General features: G+C 43.3%; 1 protein-coding gene across 10 annotated transcripts in view; it reads left to right on the top strand.

The window, feature by feature from the left end:
- The window catches only part of ABL2 (ABL proto-oncogene 2, non-receptor tyrosine kinase), a gene marked incomplete at its 5' end in the record, with an annotated part of 81,069 nt that overhangs the window by 9,693 nt on the left and 45,528 nt on the right, over positions 1 to 25,848 (top strand). For 7 of the 10 annotated variants that reach the window (XM_083743765.1, XM_083743769.1, XM_083743764.1 and 4 more), the window contains 4 exons: positions 19,415 to 19,585; positions 20,909 to 21,204; positions 24,046 to 24,318; positions 25,652 to 25,736. In XM_083743765.1, coding sequence (XP_083599891.1) covers positions 19,415 to 19,585; positions 20,909 to 21,204; positions 24,046 to 24,318; positions 25,652 to 25,736 — 825 coding nt within the window. Of the gene's footprint in view, positions 1 to 15,199; positions 15,396 to 19,414; positions 19,586 to 20,908; positions 21,205 to 24,045; positions 24,319 to 25,651; positions 25,737 to 25,848 lie in introns of those variants that run through there. The other 3 variants (XM_083743763.1, XM_083743771.1, XM_083743770.1) reach the window with 2 other exon arrangements.

Here is a 25,848-nt window from a genome sequence, read left to right as displayed (position 1 = left end):
AAGTAGATAAATAGGGAAGGTAAACAGTGTTTCCGTGCGCTGTTCTGGTTCGCCAGAAGCGGCTTAGTCATGCTGGCCACATGACCCAGAAGCTGTCTGTGGACAAACGCCGGCTCCCTTGGCCAGTAAAGCGAGATGAGCGCCGCAACCCCAGAGTCGTCCGTGACTGGACCTAATGGTCAGGGGTCCTTTACTTTTACCTTTAAGTTCAATAAAAGCGTTTATAAAGGCCTTTAATGTGTTCAAACCACTTCACATACACAGTAGGTGAATATTATTGGGAGCTGAGACTGGTGGCTAGCTGATGTGATTTTTTTAAAAAATGGAACTTCTTATATTGTTACACAGCCTCTAACCAACTTCTTTTGCCTTGTAAGTACAGTATAGGCTGTAATAGGAATTGTACAGCTTATCCTGTACTCCAAAAGAGCCCTGCTAGATCAGACCAAAAGTTCCATCCAGTCCCAGTGTTCTGTTTCTCTCAGTATCCCACCAAATGCTTCTGGAAAACACATCACAGGCTTGAAGGGCAATAGTCCTCCCATGCTACTGGCCCCCTCTCAACATCTGTTTTTCAGTAGCATGCAACCTTTGAAAATGAAGGTTCCACTTAGCTATTTGGTTGCCAGCTTCTACGCTTTTTCTAGCTCTGTGGTACCCTTTTGAGATGAGATGACCAGAACAGTAAGTTTTATTTCAAATCTAGCTGCACTGTAGAGTCATATAAAGGGAATTATGATCCTGGCAGTTTTATTTTCAGCCTCTTTTCTAATAATTTCTACCTTTTTCATTGCCACCACACGCTGTCAACGTTTTCAAATTCTTGATCCATCTTAGTCAGACCCTAATGTGTATCACCACATAACTACTTACAGGAACCTTGCATGCCATTTTGTTGCTTGCAAATCTTGTTTGGATATATCTTTTATTGGTGTTGTCCAATTTGGAGTTATCAGCAAACTGGACCATTTCACTGCTCATCCTGACACTGATCACTTCTCATTTTATATTTGTACAATTAAAATATTTTTAAAGGAAATAATTGTCTATATAGAGTCACCTTTCCATGGGAACACAAACTGAAACTACCAGCTCTGTGTGAATTCACAACTCCCATCTTAACACAGCTCACATAGGTAGTCTGTTTATTTGAGCAGTTTAACACAAACCAGTGAACAGGACATTATCAAGACTCTCATTTTGCCCATCACTCTGGTATGCGACCAGGCTGCAGACAAGCTATAGATGCTTTCAATCCACTCCCAGATGACAGTGCTTTTTTGACAGATTCAAGGCAGCAAGAAATTTTGTGGTAAGTGTGTCTATTGATAAAGTTTGTCCAAAGAACTTCTCTCACACAGACTGTTAATGAGGACAGGCCTGTTCAGGCTTTGGAAAGTCTCAAAGAAAATTCTATAATATTTTTATTTGTTGTCAAATGCAAGGGTCCACAAATCTGTGCACCAGAACCTGTGGTGTGCATGATACCCCCTTCTCCCTTCAGATCCATGTTCACATTCTTTGTTGTGCACCTCCCGTTTTCACCTTGTTTTCCAGTTTGTCCGCTGCTGATATATACTCATATATCAGTTGCTTCCACCACCACCTCTTTCTAGCACCTCTTTTTGCTAGCCAGTGCTTTGTGTGTGAGCTGCTTCTCTCTCAACACACCTCATACACCTTCCAGACATACCCAATTGGAGAAGAGATATCTGCAAGATAGGCAATGATAGTTGTCGCACAGAGCATCAGCTTGTGATGGAAAGAGGAGGTAGTGGCTCACATGATCAATGCACTTGTTGGGAAGAGGAGGTAGCTGCAGCTGCACAGGCAGAAGGGTAAAGAGGCAGGGCTGGAGATTTTCCATGAGCTCGGGAGAGAATTTCCCAAGTGTAGCATGACATGGACTGTCCTCAGCACTCTCCTCCTGAGCTGGTGGGCTGGGGAGAAAAGGGTTGTCTTTGATTTTAGCATTGTGCTTCAGAGACTCCTTTGAAATTCAATGTTGTGTCAAAGACACCCCTGTGGGCATGATCCTATCAAGGCCAGCCAATTTTTTTGCATCTCTGTGAAATGTTACTCATCACTTTTTCTAACTGAACTGTTACAGGCACAGTACAGTGGTACCTCGGGTTAAGAACGTAATTCGTTCTGGAGGTCCGTTCTTAACCTGAGGTACCACTTTAGCTAATGGGGCCTCCCACTGCCGCTGTGCCGCTGCTGCACGATTTATGTTCTCATTCTGAAGCAAAGTTCTTAACCCGAGGTACTATTTCTGGGTTAGCAGAGTCTGTAACCTGAAGCATCTGTAACCTGAAGCGCCTGTTACCCGAGGTAGCACTGTAGTTCTATAGTACTACTCCTTTAGCATGGCCATGCAGAGGAGTTTGGAAGGTGATCTTCCATTTTAGATTAGCTGGAGTTTGTCATGATGTTTGAACCCAGGGGAGTGCATGAGCACAAGGCTTGCTGTGGTTCCTTCTCATAAAGCTAAGCCATGATTTAGTGTTGTGTATAAACACAGCCATTGTGATGGTTATGGGGTCACCCACTTCTTTTCTGGTAATAGTAAATCTGTACATGGAAGCAGATAGTTGCTGATCTCATGGTTTGACTTTTAGCTGCAGCCCACTGTTGGGCAAAGCCCACTAGTTGAATAATTTATAGAGCTTTGAATATTTCTGTCATACCTTATTGGAAAAAGTAAAACATAAAAACAAGACTATTGGAAATGTGCTTAATTCGGAATTTTATATTAGCAGCATAAGGCCCTATAAGGAGTCATGCATCTTTAAAAGTCATAAGGAGACTCCGTCCACCTCTGCAAGTGGATGGTGTAGTCCACCTGCCAGCCACTTGATGGCCCTTAGGCAACCCAACTTCAAAGGACAGAACTGGGAGTGCGCTTTGAGTACGCTCCTGATTCTTTCCTTTCTTTCTTTGCAGCCTGCCTTGAACTTAAGCTGGGCTTGAAAAGCAGATTCCTATCAACTACAAACCCTGCTTTTGACAGGGATTGGTTGCACGTAGCAGTTCCCAATTGAGGCCTTCTTCAGTGGTGGTTCCCTGTTTGTGGAATGGCCTTTCTCATGAGGTGCCTCTGTCTCTCATCATTATTGACTTTCATTTGGTGGGTGAGAGATACTTGGCTATGGCTACCTTAAAATTAGTAACTGAAATATGTCATTGCATTTAAATGTTCTGAAAGCTTTTTTGATGGTTTTTAATCATTTTTCAGTGTTTCAAATACATTTTTTATTTAAATGATATGGTATCTGGTTTGTGGGAGGTGGGTGGGAATTAGGAGATCTGACAGGTGTAGTTTGACCTATGGGCCAGAGGTTACCCACGCCCAACCAATTCTAACCTCTTCTAGAACTAGCGTCTCCATAATCAGAGAATGTCCGTTTTAAGATTAGTGTTGGCAGTCAGTTACCTTACTTTGCCAGAGCAGTCCAGCATGCTAGATGGTGAATGGTGCTTTACAGGGGCAGCCAATATGGTGCCATCCAGATGTTTTGGGACTCCCAACTCCCATTGGTCCCAAGCAATATAGCCAATAATCTGGGATAATGGTAGCTGGCACATAGCAATATCTGGTAAAGGTAAAGGTACCCCTGCCCGTACGGGCCAGTCTTGACAGACTCTAGAGTTGTGCGCTCATCTCACTCTATAGGCCGGGAGCCAGCGCTGTCCGCAGACACTTCCGGGTCACGTGGCCAGCGTGACGAAGCTGCTCTGGCGAACCAGCGCAGCACACGGAAACGCCGTTTACCTTTCCGCTAGTAAGCGGTCCCTATTTATCTACTTGCACCCGGGGGTGCTTTCGAACTGCTAGGTTGGCAGGCGCTGGGACCGAGCAACGGGAGCTCACCCCGTCGTGGGGATTCGAACCGCCGACCATGCGATCGGCAAGTCCTAGGCGCTGAGGTTCTGGAGGGCACCACAAATGCCAGCAACCAGGTTGTATAATGTTTTCTCAAGTATATAGGGGGCATTTTACTAAGTGCTTCTTCTGACCTTGACGTCAGAACAGTGATTGTTCAAAACCACACCTTTGTCCTTTATTTATACAAATTCTCCTGTTCAGCTTCTGCATTACTGTGAAATAACTAATGGTTATTCACTTCATTTCGGTGTATGCTGTACCTACCTTTAGCCGGCCACCCAGTTATTACCTTAGTGATTATAACCATACAGATCAAGTTGTAATTAGTTGTGGGTTGTTGTTTTTTGTATGGTTTGAGGGCACATGAGGCCACCAACTTGCTAAAGCTAAGCAGGCCTGAGTCTGGTCAGTTCCATAGTGGGAGACCTCCAGTTCCATGATAAAAGATGGATTTTAAATGTAAACAAACAAGTAAATAAAATACACCATAATTTAAACTGAGAGTTGAAACTGGGAGTATTTAGATATGTAAGCCTTTACTTTGTGTCATAGACAGGTGAGAGATATTTCAGAAGTCAGCAAGGAGTTGCCACTAGCTTACAATGGCACTTGTCACAATAAGTGTTTATCTTTTGATCTGTAGTGTCTGGCCTTGTGGTTACACAGTGGCTCAATTTATTTAAAAAGCTAATGCTATTATGGTCTCTAAAGATATTTCATTTAGAATAAATGAGAAGCCAACTACATTACAAATCCCTTGAGGTTTGTTTCTGGCAGTACTAGTAAACCACTACACAAACCTTTGTTGCATTAGCTGCCCAACTGGCAAAGTTTAATCCAAACTTGTTTTTATAAGGTGTCTTCTGATTCTAAAGATGTGGAATCAGAACCCACAGTTTTCTTTCTAAGAATAGAGTTGCTTTTATTGGATTTAATTCAATTGATTTTGGGCACTACACATTATGCTTGTTTCTTCTTTTCAGGAAGTTTTATTCTGGTAAATCTCCAGAATACTGCATGCAGATTAAAGGTAAAGGTAAAGGTATCCCTGCCCGTACGGGCTAGTCTTGCCAGACTCTGGGGTTTGTGCGCCCATCTCACTCAAGAGGCCGGAGGCCAGCGCTGTCCGGAGACACTTCCGGGTCACGTGGCCACCGTGACATCACTGCTCTGGCCAGAGCCAGAGCCGCACATGGAAACGCCGTTTACCTTCCCGCTAGTAAGCGGTCCCTATTTATCTACTTGCACCCGAGGGTGCTTTCGAACTGCTAGGTTGGCAGGCGCTGGGACCGAACGACGGGAGCGCACTCCGCCGCAGGGATTCGAACCGCCGACCTTTCGATCGGCAAGCCCTAGGCGCTGAGGCTTTTACCCACAGCGCCACCTGCGTCCCTGCATGCAGATTACCTTGATCCTAAATATGTTTTAACTTCAGTGTGGTAATAATAGTTTATTGGTGTTCTACTGGTACAGCAGTGATATGGTCTACTCCGGTTTCCTTATTGGCTGTTTTGGCACATTTTAAATTGGGTTGCAATTTTTCATCTGACAACTTTAATTTAAGCCACATCATCATATTAAAATTGTTTGCCAAGTTTGAAACAGAGGGTGGAATTTAACATCACACTGTGGTAAACATCCCATCAGCACAAGCATTGCAGCTTGTCAGGCTGAACAGCCCCCCCCCCCCCACTCCAATGCACTGTTCTGGGGGTTTTCTCAGTCCCCCACACCAAACCAGTTCCAGGGGGAGAGGGGAACCTTGTTGTGCTAGCAGAAGCTCTTCCATAGGGCTTGTGCTGACAGGACCCATAGAAAGCAGAACAAAGACTGCATATGAGAATTTGAACATTTGGGACAGGATTCACCTAATGAGCAAAGGAGCCAGGAGAAAAAGTTGCAGTCCTCTATTCACCCTTCATGACCTATCTCTGTAATTTCACAAGATGAAGCAAGCTGTTTTCTTGTGCACTGTGGACTCTTCTCCATTGTATTCCAGGCACTCCCTCCATATCAAAGTCTTCAAATAGGTGTTGTCAGAATATTCACTCAGTTTCTCCATTGGCTTTGGTAAACACTTTTTATCTGGTCTGTGCTTGTATAATAAAAGTTGCATTTGATATTTGTATTTGTTAAACACCATAGAACTAAGGAGACTTCCCCTATAACTCTTGCAGTTCAGAAACTTGTGGGTCTCGCTGAAACTGACTGGAATCCCATTTCTGTTTTTATACTGCTGCTTGGGAAGCCTGTGAACAGCAGTAACAGCAGGCAGGGTCATTCTGGCGTATGGTTGCTACTGCAGGTAAAGGTAAAGGGACCCCTGACCATTAGGTCCAGTCGTGGCTGACTGGGGTTGTGGCGCTCATCTCGCTTTATTGGCTGAGGGAGCCTGTGTACAGCTTCCGGGTCATGTGGCCAGCATGACTAAGCCGCTTCTGGCGAACCAGAGCAGCGCACGGAAGGGCCGTTTACCTTCCCGCCGGAGCGGTACCTATTTATCTACTTGCACTTTGACATGCTTTCGAACTGCTAGGTTGGCAGGAGCAGGGACCAAGCAACGGGAGCTCACCCCGTCGCAGGGATTCGAACCGCCGACCTTGTGATCGGCAAGTCCTAGGCTCTATGGTTTAACCCACAGCGCCACCTGCGTCCCACTACTGCAGGTAGACGGACACAATTTCATGAGTCTTTGCTTGGACTGATAAGGCTAAGAGCAGAATCCAAACACCATGGAAGCAGCAAGGTTAAAAGGAGTGGTTCAGCTAGCACTTCATTTAAAGATCTAGTGCGGGCATCCCCCAGCTCGGCCCTCCAGATGTTTTGGGACTACAACTCCCATAATCCCTAGCTAGCAGGACCAGTGGTCAGGGATGTGGGAATTGTAGTCCCAAAACATCTGGAAGGCTGAGTTTGGGGGTACCTGATCTAGTGCTTGTGCCAGTCAGGATGGAAGGGGAAGGGCAGTGATTACACCTATTTTTTCTGCACCATCTCTAGTCTGAGGCAGCAGAAAGGCCTGTATCGCCAGAAGCTAGATCAGCTTAGAATCCAGCAGTTCCTTGGCTGGCCCAACTCCACCTCCTGTCTCCAAAACAGTGAAGGGAATTCTCTGGAGCAGTACAGAACGTGGCCTAAGACATTAGCAAAATTCAGGAACCCTTCCACACAGAAGCATAAAGTGCAGGATATCTTTTGATCCACTTGTATAAAGATTTCTGTGGAGAACCAGCTAGGAAATCAGCTGGGCCGATAGTCTTCTTCCACCCATCCCTTACCTAGGGAACATTATATTTTGACTTGCAGAAAAGATGTATTAATTTGCATATTTGAGAGAGCTGTAGAAGTAATGGTTGCATGATTGTAAAACTACTGAAATACAATGTATTGGTAATTGCTCCCTTTTCCCACTAGGGGATGCTGCAGACTTTAAATAACATGCCAATGTGCCATTTATAGAAGCCTCTTCACATGTGGATAGGAAATTAATGATATCTGTAGTCAGGACCTCAGAGTGGTATTTGGTCTTCTATACAGGTAGATAAATAAAAATTGGGGGGCGGGGGTTAGAATAGTTTGGCTCGTATGCCCCTATCCTGGTGTCGAGAGAGAAAACACTGGCAAAACCCCAGAGTTGCGATTTTAAAGCTGCTATGGGAATGGCCTTTTAACAGTGTTCAATAGAAAATACTTTGGACATATTTTGAAACAAAGCCCTCTTTATTATACCAAATAGTTCTGTGCTTGGTTAACTTTTTGCTTTAGACAGATGTGTCTGTGCTATAATGCGGCCTTAGCAATTCTAGACTATCAGACAGCATGTTGTAAGCCACTGATGGGGGGTTATTTGAGACCCCCACCAAAGTGACAGAATATAATTTCAACTACAAATCAAAACGATTGCAGGTGTTTCCTTTGCGCCATTTGCCACAGTGTTTAAAGTTTGGAGTCCCTTTCAGGTTGCATGAAATAACTTGGAGGAATATGTAGCCCCAGGAGATTTTGGGGTTCTAATTACTAAAGGAAGCTGCCTGATAACATGCAAGTTGCTGTGATGTATGTCTATCTTTTTACAGTCTTTGCCCTTGGCGTGGCTAATCTGTGGCCCTCTAGATGGTGTTGGAATCAGTCCCAGCCAGCCTAGCCAGTGATTAGGGATTATGGGAGTTGTAGTCTAACAGCATCTGGAAGCCCATCCTTGGTCTGGCACAAGAGATATTTAAGGGAGATGTTCAGAGAGCAGAACTATGGGATACCAGTGGAAGAGATACACATAAATTCAGCAGACTTTTGAGGGGAAATCATTGGGCTCCATAGCTATCACCAGAGTTGTTCTGAAATGAATCAAGCTTCAACAGGAAGAGGCAGAAGCTGTGCACGGTGATGCTAATCATCTCCATGGCCAGCAACAGCCTTCTTGCCTTCTTTCTGACATCATAATATACTGCCATATTGCAAAGTTTATCTGGTATTACATTATGATTGGAAAGCAGATATTGCGCAGATCCATACTTGCAGTTTAAAATAATGTGGTACAAGGTTTTCAATTATAAAATAAGTGCATCTGTGGAAGCGACTATTTGCATGTTTTGAACCTGCAACCAACTGGGAAAGGAAGGGGGCTCCCTTTCTCCTTATTTAGTGGAGACACAATGAGGCCTCTCCTCTGCCTTATGCAATTTTAGTTGCCTTACGTTTACCTTCCTATTGTGAGATCTCGGGTGCATCCCTGGGAAGCGCTACGAGGCAGGTTCTTGTCTGATTTGTATGCATTTGGAGTTTAGCATGCCTTATTGTGTTCTCTGATTCTCTGAAGTTCCTGTATGGGTCACATATCACCAGTCAAAAATACTTGGCCTGCTAAACTGTTTTATAATAAATATTTGCTTATCAGAAGAGAAACAATAATTAAAATTGGGGGAATTTCAGAAACTTTAGAAGTCTCCAGAGCACAGCTTAATGCAGCATAATGACAGATCTCTTGAAGACCCACTTTCCCCACATTTCCAGAGCATTTCCAGTGAACTCTGTTGGAAGTGTAACTCTTGGGCACTTGGTGCTTGTGCTACTGTGATGATGGCTTGCAAGTGTTTGTTTTCTGCTTTCTGACCCTGTATTCCTTGTTTGATTCATAAATACCTGCAGATATTGCATATAGCCAGTAGATGATGTTCGACTATGTGATTTGCTTGAAAGGAGAGAGAGGGCATACTTTAATAGGAGAGAGTTGCAGGACAGAGCGTCCCTGCTCCTAAATTATTATTATTTTTCTTTTGAATTTTTTTATTTTCAATGCAGAATCATAACAAAAATTACAAACATTGAATCCAAAATAATACTATACAAACAAAAAAAACCGGAACATAAAAAAAAAACAGAAAAGAAAAGGCGGAAAAAAGGAAACAAAACTAAACTAAACAAAAACGAAAAAGCACACATCTACAGGAAAAAACCATATCATTACGTACATAAACACAAATTGACTTCCTTCCTTTGTTTTAAGACCTCAAAAAATTTACTCTTACTGTATTGTTGTGTCTAATTAGATTACTTCCACCTTTGTACTTTTTTTTTTTTTTACACCTTTGCTCTTTATTAATGATAGGTTTCCCCCTTCTTGCTCAACTGAGATATATAGACATCTGAAACTTAAGACTGTCAACTCAGAAAGACAGATGTAGTGGAGACAAATGTTAGTGGAGCCTCCTAGGACAAACAGCTGATGCTGTCCTGACCACTCCTTTATGGCATTCCTCCTACCACTGTAGCAACAGGAAGGAATGATGTAATAAGCAGCCATGTTCATCTCTGTGGGGGAGGAAGCCTCTTAAAATAACATTAAGTGGGCTCTTTCCTCTAGCTTGGTATCCACTTCGATTGTTTCTTCCACTTGACTTGTGAAGGAAGCTGGTGGAGTGCTTAATGTTTCGCCTTACTGAGAAGTAGGCCACAATTTCAAGTCCTGGTCAGTGCTCCTTGACCTGTAGGAAGGCCAGGAAGAGCCCAAGCGTTTAACAGATGTTGAGAACCACGATGGTTAAGTTAAATCAAGACTGCTCTGAGTAACTTTCCCATTTTGCAATTTATATATTTCCCAAGCAAGCATGCATATTAATAAGTTGCCATAACAAATAGTATATGTTGCTTTACAGCTAAGCCTTTACACAGTCTAGTTGTATACTTATTTGTGCAGAACACTTGTCTTTAAACAGACATGATTATGCTGTACAGAAAGACAAGACAGATTCCTGTCTGGCTCTCTGGTTACATGCAAGGATACTAAGCAAGGTCATTTATTTGCAGACTAAAGCTACAATCATGTGGATTCTAGCTTTATTTTACATAGTTCCTTTGTTTCTTCCTGCTGGTTCAATGTTTTGTCTTTTCATTGATTTTTGTTTGTTTGTTTCACTTGAAATTGATTCCATTGTGTATGCAAGCAGCACTTCTAAGTTCCTGTGAACCATCGCCACCATTTTGTTTTGGGAAAATCAAATAGTAGTGATGTCTGCATTGACTTGCATGGGGGAAAAGAGGCTGCGCCCCTGGAAGGTTTTGGGTGGGGAAAACCCACTCCTGCCAAGAGGGTTCTTGCCAGGGGGTTGACCAGAAAATTTGCATTTATAGAAAGCCCTTGACTATGGTCTTGACATTGATATTAGGGCAGGGCGATGTATGAATATATCGTCCAAAATCAGTTTGAATTCCACATCATGGTAAAGGTTTCATAATATGAACATGGAAATATATTGCAAATTATGATGTGTGCATGTGCTATGTAAAAAATTGTGATGTGGGAAACACCATAAAGCCAGTCATCACTTCTCTTGTGATTCCTGCCTCCCCTGTTGCTCTGTGCAGTATAAAATAATAGTTGTCACAATATGTTAAAGGTAAGAAAAATATATCTGTTTTAGACCCCTAAATAGAAGCGGTTGCCAGGACATTATCCCATTCGCCTCTACATCGTTCCATCCATATTTCAGACATTGTGATATATTGGCATATCACAATATTTAGCTGATAGAAAACCAGATTACTCAGCCCTAATCAGTTTGTTTTACTGAGTGCTTTCTTTTACATTGTTTGGAGCAGACATGTTTATAGGGTAGCAATTCACTCTAAACACAAGGTCAGCTAATACTATTCTAGGTTGCATCAACAGAAATATAGCGTCCCAGGGGAAGTAATAGTCCCGCTCTATTCTGTCTTGGTCAGACCACACCTGGAGTAATGTGTCCAGTTCTGGGCCCCACAATTTAAGGATATTGACAGGTTGGAACATGTGCAGAAGAGGGCAACCAAGATGATCAAGGGTCTGGAAACCAAGCCTTACAAAGAACGGTTGAGGAAATTTGGTATGTTTGCCCTGGAAAATAGGGAGATGTGATAGCCATCTTCAAGTATCTAAAGGGCTGTCACATAGAGGATGGAGGAAGCTTGTTTTCTCCTGCTCTGAACCCAAACTAATGGCTTCAAATTACAAGAAAGGGGTGTGCGACTAGAACTTTCTGACTGTCAGAGCTGTTTGACAGTGATACATGCTCCCATGAGACGTGGTGGATACTTCTTCCTTGGAGATTTTAAGCAGAGGTTGGATGGCCATCTGTTATGTATGATCTAGTTGAGATTCCTGCATTGCAGAGGGTTGGAATAGATGGCCCTCAGGGTCCCTCCAACTTTACAAATTATTTTATTTTATTCTTAAATTACTTTGTGATTTTTCATAGGAAGCCACCCATGAATGAAATAAATCAATGGATTCTAATGTTGAAGAACTGCCATGCTTCCTAGTCATGAAAGTGGATTAGAATTCTCACCATCCCTAAGCATACTCTGAAATGGGGGGAAATATATGAGATTCCAGAGTTGGAAGACTTGCCAGTTCCTAGATTGCCTCCCTTCCCCATATGACTAGCTATGAAAAATATGTTTTTCCTGAATCCTCGTGACTTCATTGTGTGCATTGCTGCCCCACCTCTGTTATGAGTCAAAGCAGTTGTGCATGAATGCCATCTTTGTTACCAGAGTAGATTGTCAGAAATGAATAAGGGGGGGTGTTTCCAATATTCTTCTGTTTTGCAGTCTGTGAGGTTTTATGTTACCTTGGACACGTGGCAGCTGCTAGTATCCTGCTTGTGAATAGAGTCCCTTGTCCTGGCTGAGTAGCAACCCTGTAGCTACTACCCAAGCAGAGTGTGTCTCTGTATTTATCAATCTGAGACACAGCTAGCTTAACCTCATTGCAACTCCCCACCCCAGAAGTGTTCATTGCTGGTTGTGAACATCTGGGGAGCCTAGCTAACTAAGCTAAGGCTAAATTCTCAATGCTTTTGCTTATCATTGTCCCTACAGGTGCTTTAAAAAAGAATTATTCACATTTAGTGTTTCTTGGGCACAAAAGAAAAACAAAAAACCCAGAATCCATTCATGTTATTTTTTTTAAGCGTATTAATACTTTGTTCAAACAGAAGGGGGGAAAGGTTGAGTTGAACTTGGAAACTAAAAGGTAATGGACTGGTGGGTGTTCTAAGCACAATTCTATCAGTTTTGTGATAGGTCGAGTGATCCTGCCTAGAAATGGAGACTGCCTCTATGTTTTGATATTGGGCTAAAACTGAGCAGCCCACCTGTCTAAGTGCACAACTTTGCAAGTCTCCCCTCGTCCCCTTTTAAATTCTTGGGAGCACAGGGAGATTTGCAAATGTGTATGTGGAGGTTGCCTTAAAGTGCTTCTCAAAAGTGTTAATCTTAAAAAACAGAATAATTTAAGCCCTCAGTACTTACGGAGAAGATGAAGTACATTGTACACAACGACAAAGTAAGAGTTATATGCAGAATTTAACCCTGTTCTCCCACCCATCAACACCTGTGACATCTGATGAGTGGGTGGGTGTAGTTCAGGGGAATTGACCTCTAATAATAATAATAATAATAGTAATAATAATTTATTATTTATACCCCGCCCATCTGGCTGAGTTTCCCCAGCCACTCTGGGTGGCTCCCAATCAAGTATTAAAAACAATACAGTGTTTTAAAGGCCAAAGTGAACCCCCGACAGGTCAAGATTGTCCTGCAGGCCAGAGATTCTCCACCTTTAGTTTAGCATGATGTGAATAAGCCTAGGTAAGTCCTGGGTTTGTATGTTTCTCCCCAAGTGTAGCCAGAAGGAAGAGTTTGAAAGCTTCCACTTAACCATAATTTGTTCTGTTGTCTAAAGTGGGCTTATTTCAAACAAAACATACTTAATGCTAGTTCTAACCACAGTTTATGAGTTCAAGCAATGTAGAAACTGCATCAGAGGAGGACAGGGTTGTGTTGATCCCCAGACTCGCTTACGCTTTTGCCACAAAACCATGGTTTTATCTTTTCTTGATAAACCTTTCTGTCTTCTGAATATTGGTATAAAGAATGGACATCACAGAATCATAGATTTGGAAGGGATCCCAAGGGTCGTCTAGTCCAACCCCCTGCAATAACTTAGTTATTCTCAGTTTTACATAAAGGAGTGTGGTTTCCATCTGTGACTCTGGGGAGTTTTCATGTTGTGTTATGGTAGGGGAGGGTGGGGGTGGGGGAGCTCAGCCACTAACTAACTCTTCATGGTTCACCCTGACAGTGGCAGGTGCTTTTACAGCACACACATTTTTTCCTTCAGCTCCAAGTTACAGAAGAGGCTTTCTTCCTGCTGCTGTCAGCTGTTCAATTCTGCTGTCTGAGTGTCTTCAACAGCTTACCACTGTGATTCTGCACATTGTCCATTTTGCTTGGGCGAGAGTCAATGTCCAGTCTTGTCATCACTTAACATTATTATTATTTTTTAATACAGAGATGTAATTAAGAAAAAACAAATCTGCTTGGGTGATCTGGGATGGAGGTAGCTGAACCTCAGAAATGCATCCTTTCCAGGCCTCTTGGTTAATAAAAGTAACTGAATCTTTTGCTGACACCGATATAATTAATGCACTAGCTTTTTCTTTTGAGCCTGAAGAAGAGCCAGGAAGTAGAGGAGAAAGTGAGTTTGGTGTGCAGGTGGAAAATAATTCCCTTTTGCAATGAATGATTTGTTCCTTTTTTTTCTTTTTTTAAAATAATATTTATTAAAGTTTCAAAAAAGTTACAAAAATGAGAAAAGAAAAAAGAAAGAAAAGAAACAAAAAATACAAAATACAGAAAAGTAAAAACAATTAAAAACAAGTCCATCTTTCCATGTCTAGTCTTTCATTTGCTTGTTTCCCTGACCTCCTCACACCTCCCTTTTTTGTATTCTAGTTCAATTAGTTATTTCAGCAAATCCTTTCCATTTTTGCTTTTATGTTAGTAATTTATCTTAATATATTGTAACTTTACATTCTCAACTGTTAACAATCCATTTTTACATACTCTTTTGTAACATTACTGCTAAAACCACATAACTTCATTCCAGCATCCTTCTAGCATTCCTTAATTTTACAGTGTTTCTGTAAATAGTCTTTAAATTTCTTCCAATCTTCTTCTACCGACTCTTCTCCCTGGTCTCGGATTCTGCCAGTCATTTCCGCCAGTTCCATGTGCTCCATCACCTTCATCTGCCATTCTTCCCGGGTGGGTAGATCTTGCGTCTTCCAATACTTTGCGATAAGTATTCTTGCTGCTGTTGTGGCATACATAAAAAAAGTTCTATCCTTCTTTAGCAATGAATGATTTATTCCTTTGCCTATTCTGCTAGTTGAATGAGACACTTCCATACACCACCAGATTTAAGGGGTACTTAACCACCCGCTGTTGACTGCCAATCCCATTATCAATAAAATGAGATTCTTTGCATCCATTGTGAAAGCCAAGTGGATGGGATAGCTGGGCCAGGAGTCTGTCCTTTGCAAAGGCAAAAAAATATCACCTGGTTCCTTGCTTGGACTCATCGCCATCAGTAAATAATTTTTTTGCAACAGAATTGATCTAGGAATATAACTTGAGGCTGAATCTTGGCTCTTCAAGGATAGTTGTCAAGCATGCTGATGTAGTTGTCCACGTGTTGGAAAAAGTGTGTGTGTGTGTTAATACGCATTGCTCAACTATGCTGTGGAAAACATTCCTTCCCATCAAGCAATCTTAACTGTCATCCAAGAATGAATAAGCTTTCATTGTTACAGCCTGTCGGTTCCAGACACGTTTCAATTTGCGGTTTGTTCCCTGCCTTCTAACTGTTGGAAAGCATCACATTTCTTGAAGATTCCAGTTGCTGAAAAGAGGAATGCTTTGCTCACTTGCGTCGCCTCCCACGCCAACACTCCTGCTTGCTCCTGTTGGCCCTTATCCTCTTTAGTAGGAGTCACGTGTAGCATGCCGTGTCCCGGGGAAAAGCATTCTGATTTGTGCTAGGCAGTTGTGTGTTGGCTTTCGGTAAGAAGCAACATGATCCTGGGGACGGTTCTTCTTCACTCAAGCAGTTTTGGCAAAGAGAATGCTGAGCAGCTGTGTTCCTTTTCTGAGGAGGCTTCTAAACCAACTTTATCTGATTTGAGAGGTATGTTTGGAAGGCAGTAACTGTACTTCACCTCTGTAAGAACTGGGGACTTAAGTTGCTCTGGTTCTTAGAATTAACACTGCGTGGGGTTTGATTTTTAGATTCCCGTATTTGGGGGTGCTAACAGGCTGCTTTTGCTTGAAGTTTGTGTTAGGGTGAGAAGTAATCTCCAGCCAATTGGAGACTCAAATTGGAGGATGCAAAAAGAATGAGGAGAATGAAGAGCATGGGGAAAGCACAGCCTGTTCACAATAAAAAACGATGTAACTTGGCGATGCAACTGATGACGGAGTTGCATTTCCCCCCACTGTGATATGCTGTTGTAAGCAGACAGCTGGTTTTTATCTCTAATCTTTTGTGGGAGTTGGATTTCTTCATTGCCTTACTGTAGCTGATGAAAGCAAATGTGGGCATGCTCTCTTGCTAACATTATCATTAATGCAGGGGAGCGGCTTAGCTCCTCATTTGTGGATAGCATGAACATTCCTGAAAGTAATACCTAAAAATCAGCTATAAGAATGCTGCTCTTACGAATGCATTCAAATGGTAGCTTTGAGCGCTTCTATTCCCTCAAATTCTTGATCATGACGCTGCATAGGATTAGAAATGGCTTTTTGTGAGGAGTGTTGCTTCAGACTCTGAAACAAGCAGCAGCAGGTGGCATGCTGCTGCCCCAGGTTCCTTTTGGGCTTCATACCTTGCTTTCATGTGTTCTTCGATGGCAGAGCTGAACATGACTAGGCTATAAGAGGCTTGCCAGTGCTGGTTTGCTAGTTCGTGATATTGGGAGCTCTGAATGGGGATTGGCTCTGTGCCTCTTTTGCATCAGTGTTGATGCTTGCTTCCTTCATCCATCACATCCCTCCACTGTTTTTTGCTGCTACCATCATCAGAGGAATTGAAGTGTAGCACCTTGGGTGTAGAAGCTGTTTGCTGCACAATCTTTCCATTAGGTTCATCTTCAACAAATGTCATGTTCAACTCGTGAATGAGCTGCCTGACCTTGGTTGAGTGTGTCTGCCTTCATGTTCTGCTCTTACTTGAGGGCGGTGGTTTTCAACCAGTGTCCCGTGACACCCTGGGGGGCCTTGAATGATGGTCAGGGGTGCCACGGGCAACACTGGGCTCTGCCCCTCTTTCCTTTCCTCCGGCCTCTGATGCCCTCTCGCATCTCTGCCTCCCAAGGCTTGCACAGCTGTTTGTTGCAGCAGCCCTAGCCACAAGCTGTGCAGGCAGATGGTGCCTCTGGGGCTGGTCAGAGGGTGCTGGTTGCCAGGAGTTGAGGCAGTCTCTGAGTAAGCAAGCAAGTAGGCGAGGGAGCCCAGTCTGTCAGCCCTTGCTGTTGGGAATGGACAGACAAGTCCCAGGCCCCTGTGGGGCAGTTTGAGGAAGCACCTTTCTTTGAGGTGGGCAGCTCAGAGATCAGGGGTGGCAGCAGCGGCTGCCCAAAGGACTCCCAAGGAGAGGGGAGAGGAGGCTGAGGGAACACTCTGCATGGGAGGGTGTTCAAAAAAGGGCAAGAGGCTGCCAGCTCGGCAGTCAAGGGGTGACATAACTGGGCTCCTGAGCCCCACGGGGGTGCCACAGAAAGAATGTAGTTGGTCAAGGAAGCCGTGGACTCAAAAAGGTTGAAAATCTCTGCTTTAGAGTGTTTTCACTTACATGGCAATTCAACATTTTTGCTGTGGTGCCTGATTTAGCCATACAGTTGTACCTTGGTTTTTGAACAGCTTAGTTCTCGAACGTTTAGGCTCCTGAATGCAACAAACCTGGATGTGAGTGTTCCGGTTTGCAAATTATTTTTGGAAGCCGAACATGCGACTGGGCTTCCGCAGCTTCCAATTGGCTGCAGGAGCTTCCTACAGCCAATCAGAAGCCGCGCTTTGGTTTCTGAACATTTTGGAAGTCGAACGGACTTCTGGAATGGATTCCATTTGACTTCCGAAGTATGATGTATATCAAATGGGGCTGCTTGTTTACTTATTTTTATTTTTATCATTTTAGCCCCACCAACGTACATGGTGGGGCTTTAGCATACTGTACAGTATGACAGATCCCTACTTAAAGGATTTGCAGTACTTGTATTTCGTTCAAATTGACAAAGATCAACTGTTGCTATTGGGGGCAAAATCTGTGTCTAATCTGGTTCAAAGCTGTACTTCCCTTTGAACTTGAAATTTGATTTGATGGTTTAAGAGGGTCAGGCCTTAAAGCAAAGAGAAAGCTGAAGTTTGCTTTGCCCAGCAAGAAATTTGGGGAGCTTGGCATATCAGTAATGAAACAGTTCCGAGGTTGTGTTTATGGTCTCATCAACCAGTGCGTTGGCTTAGATTATTGCCTTTTAAAGTATACAATCACGGAGAGTATTTCTTGAAATATAAATAGGTCGTCCCCCCAATTTCTTCTTGACCTGTTTGAATTTTTTTTATATATAATTTTTTATTAAATTTTTATTTTACAAATAAATCCATACAACCATGTTTACAAATTTCCAATTTTTGAACTTCCACCAGCACCTCCATCAATCATCCATTTTTTCTATCTTCACGCATTTTCTATATATAATATTGCCAATTTAATATTATCCTTCCATCCCTATTTCTTTTTTACAGTATACCTTGTACTATCACAAAACCTCCTTAAAACCCACTAGCGTTATCTGTTCATCACATATAGTTTTCAGATAATCCGTAAACTTTCCCCAGTCCTCAATGAATTTGTGATCTTTCTGATATCTGATTTTTCCAGTCATTTTATCCAGTTCTGCATAGTCCATAAGTTTCGTTCTCCACTCGTTCAAAGTCGGTAGTTCCTCTTGTTTCCATTTTTGGGCCATTAATATTCTTGCCGCTGTTACTGCATACTGAAAGAGTTTATAATCACTTCTATTTATCTCTCTTCCTGTTATTCCTAGCAAAAAGGCTTCTGGTTTTTTTACAAACGTATATTTAAGCATCTTTTTCAGCTCATTATATATCAATTCCCAGAAACCCTTTACCCTCTTACATTCCCACCACATATGAAAAAATGATCCTTCTTTTTCTTTACATTTCCAACACTTATTACATGTTTTGAACATTTTTGCTAACTTTACGGGTGTAATGTACCATCTGTATACCATTTTCATAATATTCTCCTTTAACACCATACATGCAGTAAATTTCATATTTTCATTCCATACTTTTTCCCAATAAGCCAATTGTATGTTGTAACCTTGACCTGTTTGAATTAAATCCCTTTCCGTATGCTGTAAATGCTTGCTGTTGGCATCCGTTTGTCTCCAAAGTCAATGGAGTGCACCTCTGGGGGCAAAGCCAAGCTGTGGGAGAATCACAGCACTTGTTGGGGCTACAGAGACTGGTAACTCGTAACTGTTGCAGACTGTGTTGTTTTTGCTGCATTAGCAGCAGCAAAGTGACCTCTCTGGGGTGCAAGCCTGGGCAATACCTTTGGAGGTCCTGGGCTGCCTCGCTGATGTGGTCCAAATAGAAGCAGAGCAATACATTTGGCACCAGCTAGGCTGCATGCTGTCAATGACACTTTTGTTCCCGTCTTACCTGGACTTGTGGTCATGTGACCTCAGGAGACGTAATAGGTAAGATTATGGCTACTTTGCCAATTGCCTGAAGCTCTGCTCAGTTAGCTTTTCGGTGCCAGCTTTGTTATTTGGCAAAGGCAGCTTATCCAGCTGGCAAAGAAGGCAAGCGCCCCAGGCAGGGGATTTTAAGTGCTACTAAGAGCAGCAGAGCAGGAGAAATGTGATCCATGGGCCCCAACTCTTATCCATTTCCCTGGGGCTTGTGCACGATAATTTTCTACCAAGTCATGCTTCTTATTAGTGAGCAGAGGAGGTGTCCTTTACATTCTTTTGCTTCAAGCACCAAAATCTCTTGCATTGCTATTGTTGCTGAGTTACACTTAAAAATATTTGTTTCCATTTGCTGATCAGGACCAAATTCGGTGTGTCATTGGATTTTAAATATGAATACTAAACAAACATATTCTTTCTTTTTCCTCAGAGGCTCTGCACCGCCCCTATGGTTGTGACACAGAACCCCAGGCACTGAATGAAGCCATCAGGTGGAGCTCCAAGGAGAACCTCTTAGGAACCACTGAGAGCGACCCCAATCTTTTTGTTGCACTTTATGATTTTGTAGCAAGTGGTGACAACACGCTGAGCATCACCAAAGGTAAGCCAAACCATCTTCTGGGAAGGGGATACATTGCAAAGATGTATGATCTTGTTCTGACTCTGGGGCAGCAGTACAGTGGTGCTCCAATGGAGACTGAGATGATGCTGTTGCTGTCCAATAAGAGAAAAGAGTCTGTAGCACTAGGAACAATATACAAGGTGGCTTCACTACACTTCTTCTGGCACACTTACAAACCACACGCAAGCATGCTCCTTTCTCTCACACCCCTCCCTCTCTGTCCAAGTGCATTTCTCCCTGTCTCTCACAGATCACACATACAGAAACAAGCCTCCCACCCCACAGACCGCACATACATCTGTCTCTCCCTCTCTGCACAGTGCATTCCTGTCAATTACACACACACAAAGCATACTTGAACAACCCCACACACAATTCAGAGAAGCCCCTCCATGGGCAAAGTAGGTGCCTGCTTCCAGTTCCATGTGGCCAGCAGACATCAGAGGCAGGTGGGGAAGCTGCCCTGCCTCTCCCATCCACCCTAAACATCCTTGCAAACTAACCAGAGTACAAAAGCACCAGCTCTCCCAGCTCAAGCAACTGCTCTGCACTGCTGTCTCATTTCCAGAGCAAATGCATAACTAGAAGCATAACTGGAAAGCAATGGTGCGAAACAGAACTAAGGGAGTGACACTGCCACCTGGTTTTCCCAGTGAAGGCTCCTGTGCTTTCGATAGCTGCATGTAGAAATTCAGAATCCCATATCAGGAAAATAGCTAGGGAGAAAAGCTGACACTCTCTATTTTTGCATTTATCTGTATTTGTAATTTTTAACTTCCATACTTTGTAATGTTCTATTAAATGCTTAGGAGTGGGTTTTTTTTGGGGGGAGACATAAAGAGGTAGGCTTTTTCTGGAAATGTAAAGTGGTATAGAAATGATGTAAAAAAAGAAATCACTTGAGGATTGCTGTGCCTGCAGGAACCACAGATGACCTTTGCATGTGCCACACTGGTGATCCCCAAATTTCTGCCCACAACCAGTTATATAAAGGACAAATATGTATGAGGTCTTCAGTCATGTTTAAACCACAAGGACAGATATGTTTCTTACTTAGGGTAAAAAAAAATCCGACAGAAAGGATTAAGCTGCCCCGTCCCCTGAGAAGACAGGAAATTGTTAATAATCTTTTCGCTCCTCCCACAGCCGTGCTGGACAGACTCCAGTTTATTTCCTGTCTCTAGCCTGAGCAGGTGGCCTTTCTTGAGTACTTTGTTCTGTCATTCCTCATTTTTGGCAGGGCAGATGAAATATGATCAATCACACTTGACCCACTTGGAATTTTCTCCTCTTGTGCTTCAGGTGAGAAGCTACGCGTACTGGGCTACAACCAGAACGGTGAATGGAGTGAAGTACGGTCCAAGAATGGTCAAGGCTGGGTTCCAAGTAACTACATCACCCCAGTGAACAGCCTGGAGAAGCATTCCTGGTATCATGGGCCAGTGTCACGCAGTGCAGCTGAGTATCTGCTGAGCAGCCTCATTAATGGCAGCTTCCTAGTTCGGGAAAGTGAGAGCAGCCCGGGGCAACTGTCCATCTCACTCAGGTACGAGGGCCGTGTTTACCACTACAGGATCAATACCACCGCGGATGGCAAGGTAAATCCTCAAGGGAAACCCATTCTTTTTATTAAAAAGGTTCTGCCTTCATTGCTGTTTGAAGTAAAGACACCTGGAAGCAGCCAGTTGCCATTGCTTTAAGCGAAAGATTTGCATAGATACATTGCACTGTAATGCCAGACCTTACCCAGTAAGTGCTGTGTTGATAGGTCTCTGCCTGCCCCCTTACTCCATGCTAGGAACAGCAGACGCCATGCATGGGTCCCGGGAATGTCTGTGTTAAGCCACAGCTCAGCGTTAGGTATGAATGTGAACGCTCATGGTTCCTCAGATCATGCCCTGGAGCACAGAAGGAGCAGGAAACCTTCAGCACATAGGCCTGAATAGGTCCCCATTGGGCCTGTGAGGCTGTTTCATCTAGTCCAACTCACCTGCCCTACACCCAACATTATAGATGATGTCATCATACATGACTTGGGTGAAAGGGGCTTTATCACCAGTGCCTGCATTCATCCATGCGCAGCACTTTCCATACTATAGCACATCCTTTCTGCCTAGGCATTTCAAACCATGTGGGCAAAAGCTGGTCACCTGATGTCATTGTGGTGTCAGGTGATGGAGAGGAGGGTGGCACACCTGTCATACTTGTCCCATGGAGGGTGTGTGTGTGTGTGTTGAGATAAGGATCTGGCCACTGGACAGGTCCAGTGCTCCACAAGGGATGTGGGTGGCGCTGTGGTCTAAACCACTGAGCCTCTTGGGCTTGCCGATCGGAAGTTCGGCGGTTCGAATCTGCATGACGGTGGTGAGCTCCTGTTGGCCTCTCTCATCTTCTGCCAGCCTAGCAGTTCGAAAGCACACCAATGCAAGTAGATAAATAGGTACCGCTGCAGCGGGAAGGTAAACGGCATTTCCGTGCTCTCTGGCACTTGTCACAGTGTCCTCTTGCACCAGAAGCAGTTTAGTCCTGCTGGCCTGGCCACATGATCCAGAATGCTGTCTGTGGACAAACGCCTTACCAGTTCCCCACTCCTGCTCTGGAGGATGCTCAAGCAGTGTGTAGATGCAGGTAGCCATTGTTGTGTCTGTGGACAAATGCTGGCTCCCTCGACCTGAAAGTGAGATGAGCGCTGCAACCCCACAGTTGCCTTTGACTGGACGTGACCGTCCAGGGGTCCTTTGCCTTTATCTTTGGACCACATCTCCCATTAGCACCAGCTAACATTGCCAATGGTCAGGAATGATGGGGTTTTTAACACAGCAATATCTGTGTTAGCCACCCCTGCTAAAAGGTAACTAAAGAATTACAGCGCAGTTGGATAGTAAGCTGAATGTTGATCTGCTTGTTAACAAATGTCATATGTGGCCTGCACTACTATGCTGGGATAAGCACAGTCGAACTTGTTTATACTCCATTCCAGGAAATAATATAGCCTCGATAATAGTAAAGGTAAAGGTACCCCTGCCCGTACGGGCCAGTCGTGTCCGACTCTAGGGTTGCGCGCTCATCTCGCTCAAGAGGCCGGGAGCTGGTGCCGTCCGAAGACACTTCCGGGTCACGTGGCCAGCGTAACGAAGCTGCAGCTGGCGAGCCAGCACCAGCGCAGCACACGGAAACGCCGTTTACCTTCCCACTAGAAAGCGGTCCCTATTTATCTACTTGCACTTTGACGTGCTTTCGAACTGCTAGGTGGGCAGGAGCTGGGACCGAATGACGGGAGCTCACCCCGCCACGGGGATTCGAACCGCCGACCTTATGATCAGCAAGTCCTAGGCACTGGGGTTTTACCCACAGCGCCACCTGCGTCCCCTTGATAATAGTAGAATGACTCTAATTTATTTCTATAATGTTGTCTCAAGAAGCCATAGCGAAGCTCACTGGGTGGTGGCCTTGGGCCTAACCTACCTCACAGGGTTGTTGTGAGGATGAAATAGAGGGGAGGAGAACAATGTACACAACCTTGAGCTCCTTGGAAGAAAAAGATGGCATATAAATGCAATAAATTTTAAAAAATATATATTTTAAAAAAGCATAATTTTATTAATCTAGATTTCCAAGAGACCCTACAAAAGAGAACCATAAAACAAATCAAAAACATCAGAAACAAAAGCAGTTATTGTAGCAACAGTAAAAATACAAAAAGATGTAGATATAAAATCAGTTAAAATCCTGGGCATTTTTTTTTAAAATGTCTAAAACGTGGCTCTCTGGGCAACACGGTCCGATGGCGGCATATAAATTACAGTAATTCTTATTAAGAAAGTCTAAATAGATCTTAGGAAATGGAAGGATTTTTTTAGTCTTTCACATGTTAGTTTCCTGCTTGATTTTATCAATTTTTGCATCATTCTTTCACTTGGTGTGGAAGACAGTGAAATCTGAAGCAAGTGAGAACAAAGACATCAGAGGCTATGTGATTCTTAAGACTTTCCCACCGTATTACTGGAGCAATATTTTTGGCAGACTCTTACATTGCATATTTGGACCAAATACTTTAAAAATGCTTTTCATGCTGCAACTTTTAAAAGTACTTTTCCAGGGTCAAATCCTCAGCATATTGGTTTTTTTAGTAATCCAGCTAGACACAGTAGCAGACACCATTGCTTACCGAACAGCCTTTGAATCTTGTATTTGAGAGATTTGCAGTGGAGTGATGTGACTATAACAATCTTACAGTAAAACATTTTAAAGGGCATTTCTTTGATCATTCTTAAATGAGAAAATATTTCATAAGAGGATTTTTGTGTTTCTTACCTTCCCATTTTTCTATTTCACGCTTCTGGGGAAACCCAAGTTTTCCTCCCCAGCCCCTTTCTGGACATTCACATCTTCTTCCTTCTTGTCCGGTTCATAGCAGCTCTTCATTCCCTCTTTAACAGGTGTATGTGACAGCCGAAAGCCGTTTCAATACTCTGGCGGAGCTAGTTCACCATCACTCAACAGTAGCTGATGGCCTGGTGACAACCTTGCACTACCCAGCACCAAAGTGCAATAAGCCCACAGTCTATGGAGTCTCTCCCATCCATGATAAGTGGGAGATGGAACGGACTGATATCACTATGAAGCACAAACTTGGTGGAGGACAGTATGGAGAAGTGTATGTTGGGGTATGGAAGAAATACAATCTCACAGTTGCTGTGAAAACACTCAAGGTATGTTGCTAAGGAATTGTATTTATATTTTAAACCTCGTTTGATCGGTTTTTATACTTGTAAGTCACTTATAAACCAGTTTTGGCATCAAGCAGCTGTTGGCATCCGTCTGTCTCAAGAGACAATGGAGTGCCCCTCCAGGGGTGAAATCAAATCGTGTTGTGGTCCAAAGGAAATCAGATTGATACGTTTGGCACCAGCTTGGTTGCAGGAGGTGCTAGAAGGAGACATACAAGGCACCATCCAACCACTTAGAGAGACCACTCCAGATTTGTGTAGGGTCCTTAGCCTTTTCTTCTCCCAGAGATACCTTGCAAGAGAACGGATGTTTAGGCTCAGAGTTTTCCTTCTTCTAGATGGGCTACCTTCCCAGGTTGACAAGCACCATCGGCCCATCACTTCTGCAGAAACCACCCTTTTGACTGCTGGACCCACTCTTGATCTCATTCACTCAATCTGGCAGAGCCTGTTAGGTGAAGTCCCTAACCCACCGAGGATTTGGGACACATGGGCTACCCTCATCTGGTTTAGTGACTAGTCAAAGCTGTTCCTGGGGTGTGGCCCGTTGTTGCATGCTGAAAGCTTCTTGGAGCCACAGTTGAGCTGAATGCAGGGTGGGGACCAAAGGTGCATAAACTTCCCTACGTGTTCCCCACCAGAGGTACTGCCCATCTCCTAACACCCCATACCCGCCTGCATCATGCAGTATATTAAATAAATAGAGAGATGGTGTTATTTGCAGGTCTGTCTGCACCCACATGAGATCACCTATAGAGGCCCCGGGACTCACAGTTGGTGGGTACAAGACAGGGCCTTCTCAGTGGTGGTGCTATCATGAAACTCCCTTCCATGGGAAATATACTTGCTTCCTAGTTAAACAAACTGTAAGATATTAGCTGTTTACACCTGCTTTTAGCGGATTAATTTCAGGCTGGTCTAGGCTTTCAGGTATAATTTAATCAGATTAATATTTTTGGTTAGGGTTTGCTTTCTGTTTTACTGCTGGTTTTTAGATTGAATTGTTGTATTTTTGAGTCTGTGTGTTCTTTTTAATTTGTTTTGTGATGTTTTGTACAAATATCTGCATTACTAATCCTACCTCAAAGCTATCATAGAATCATAGAGTTGGAAGAGACCACAAGGGCCATCGAGTGACAAGCTTTGTGTGACAAGTTAGCAAACATTTTCAGTAACTTGAATCATTCCTTTTAAGTTGCATTCCCTTTTAATTGTGGCTTACTCTTCTACAGTTGTGTTCCCTTTTTTGCCAAATGCCATTGAAGTCTATTCCATAATTTCTATTTAAATTAATTGCAGTTGTTTTCACTTTCAGGAAGATACAATGGAAGTGGAGGAATTCTTGAAAGAAGCTTCTGTTATGAAGGAAATCAAGCATCCAAATTTGGTGCAGTTATTAGGTAAATGCACTAATATGACCATACAGTAATGTGTTTTGCTTTCCGTTTTAATTCATTCACAGTAATACTGTTGTGCTAAACAAACCTGCCCTTCAAGAACAGCTGGAGTATG

The sequence above is a fragment of the Podarcis gaigeae genome (genome assembly GCF_964106915.1).
Source record: "Podarcis gaigeae genome assembly, chromosome: 6".
NCBI classification, from domain to species: Eukaryota; Metazoa; Chordata; class Lepidosauria; order Squamata; family Lacertidae; genus Podarcis; species Podarcis gaigeae.
This window is presented reverse-complemented; position numbering and strand designations above follow the sequence as displayed.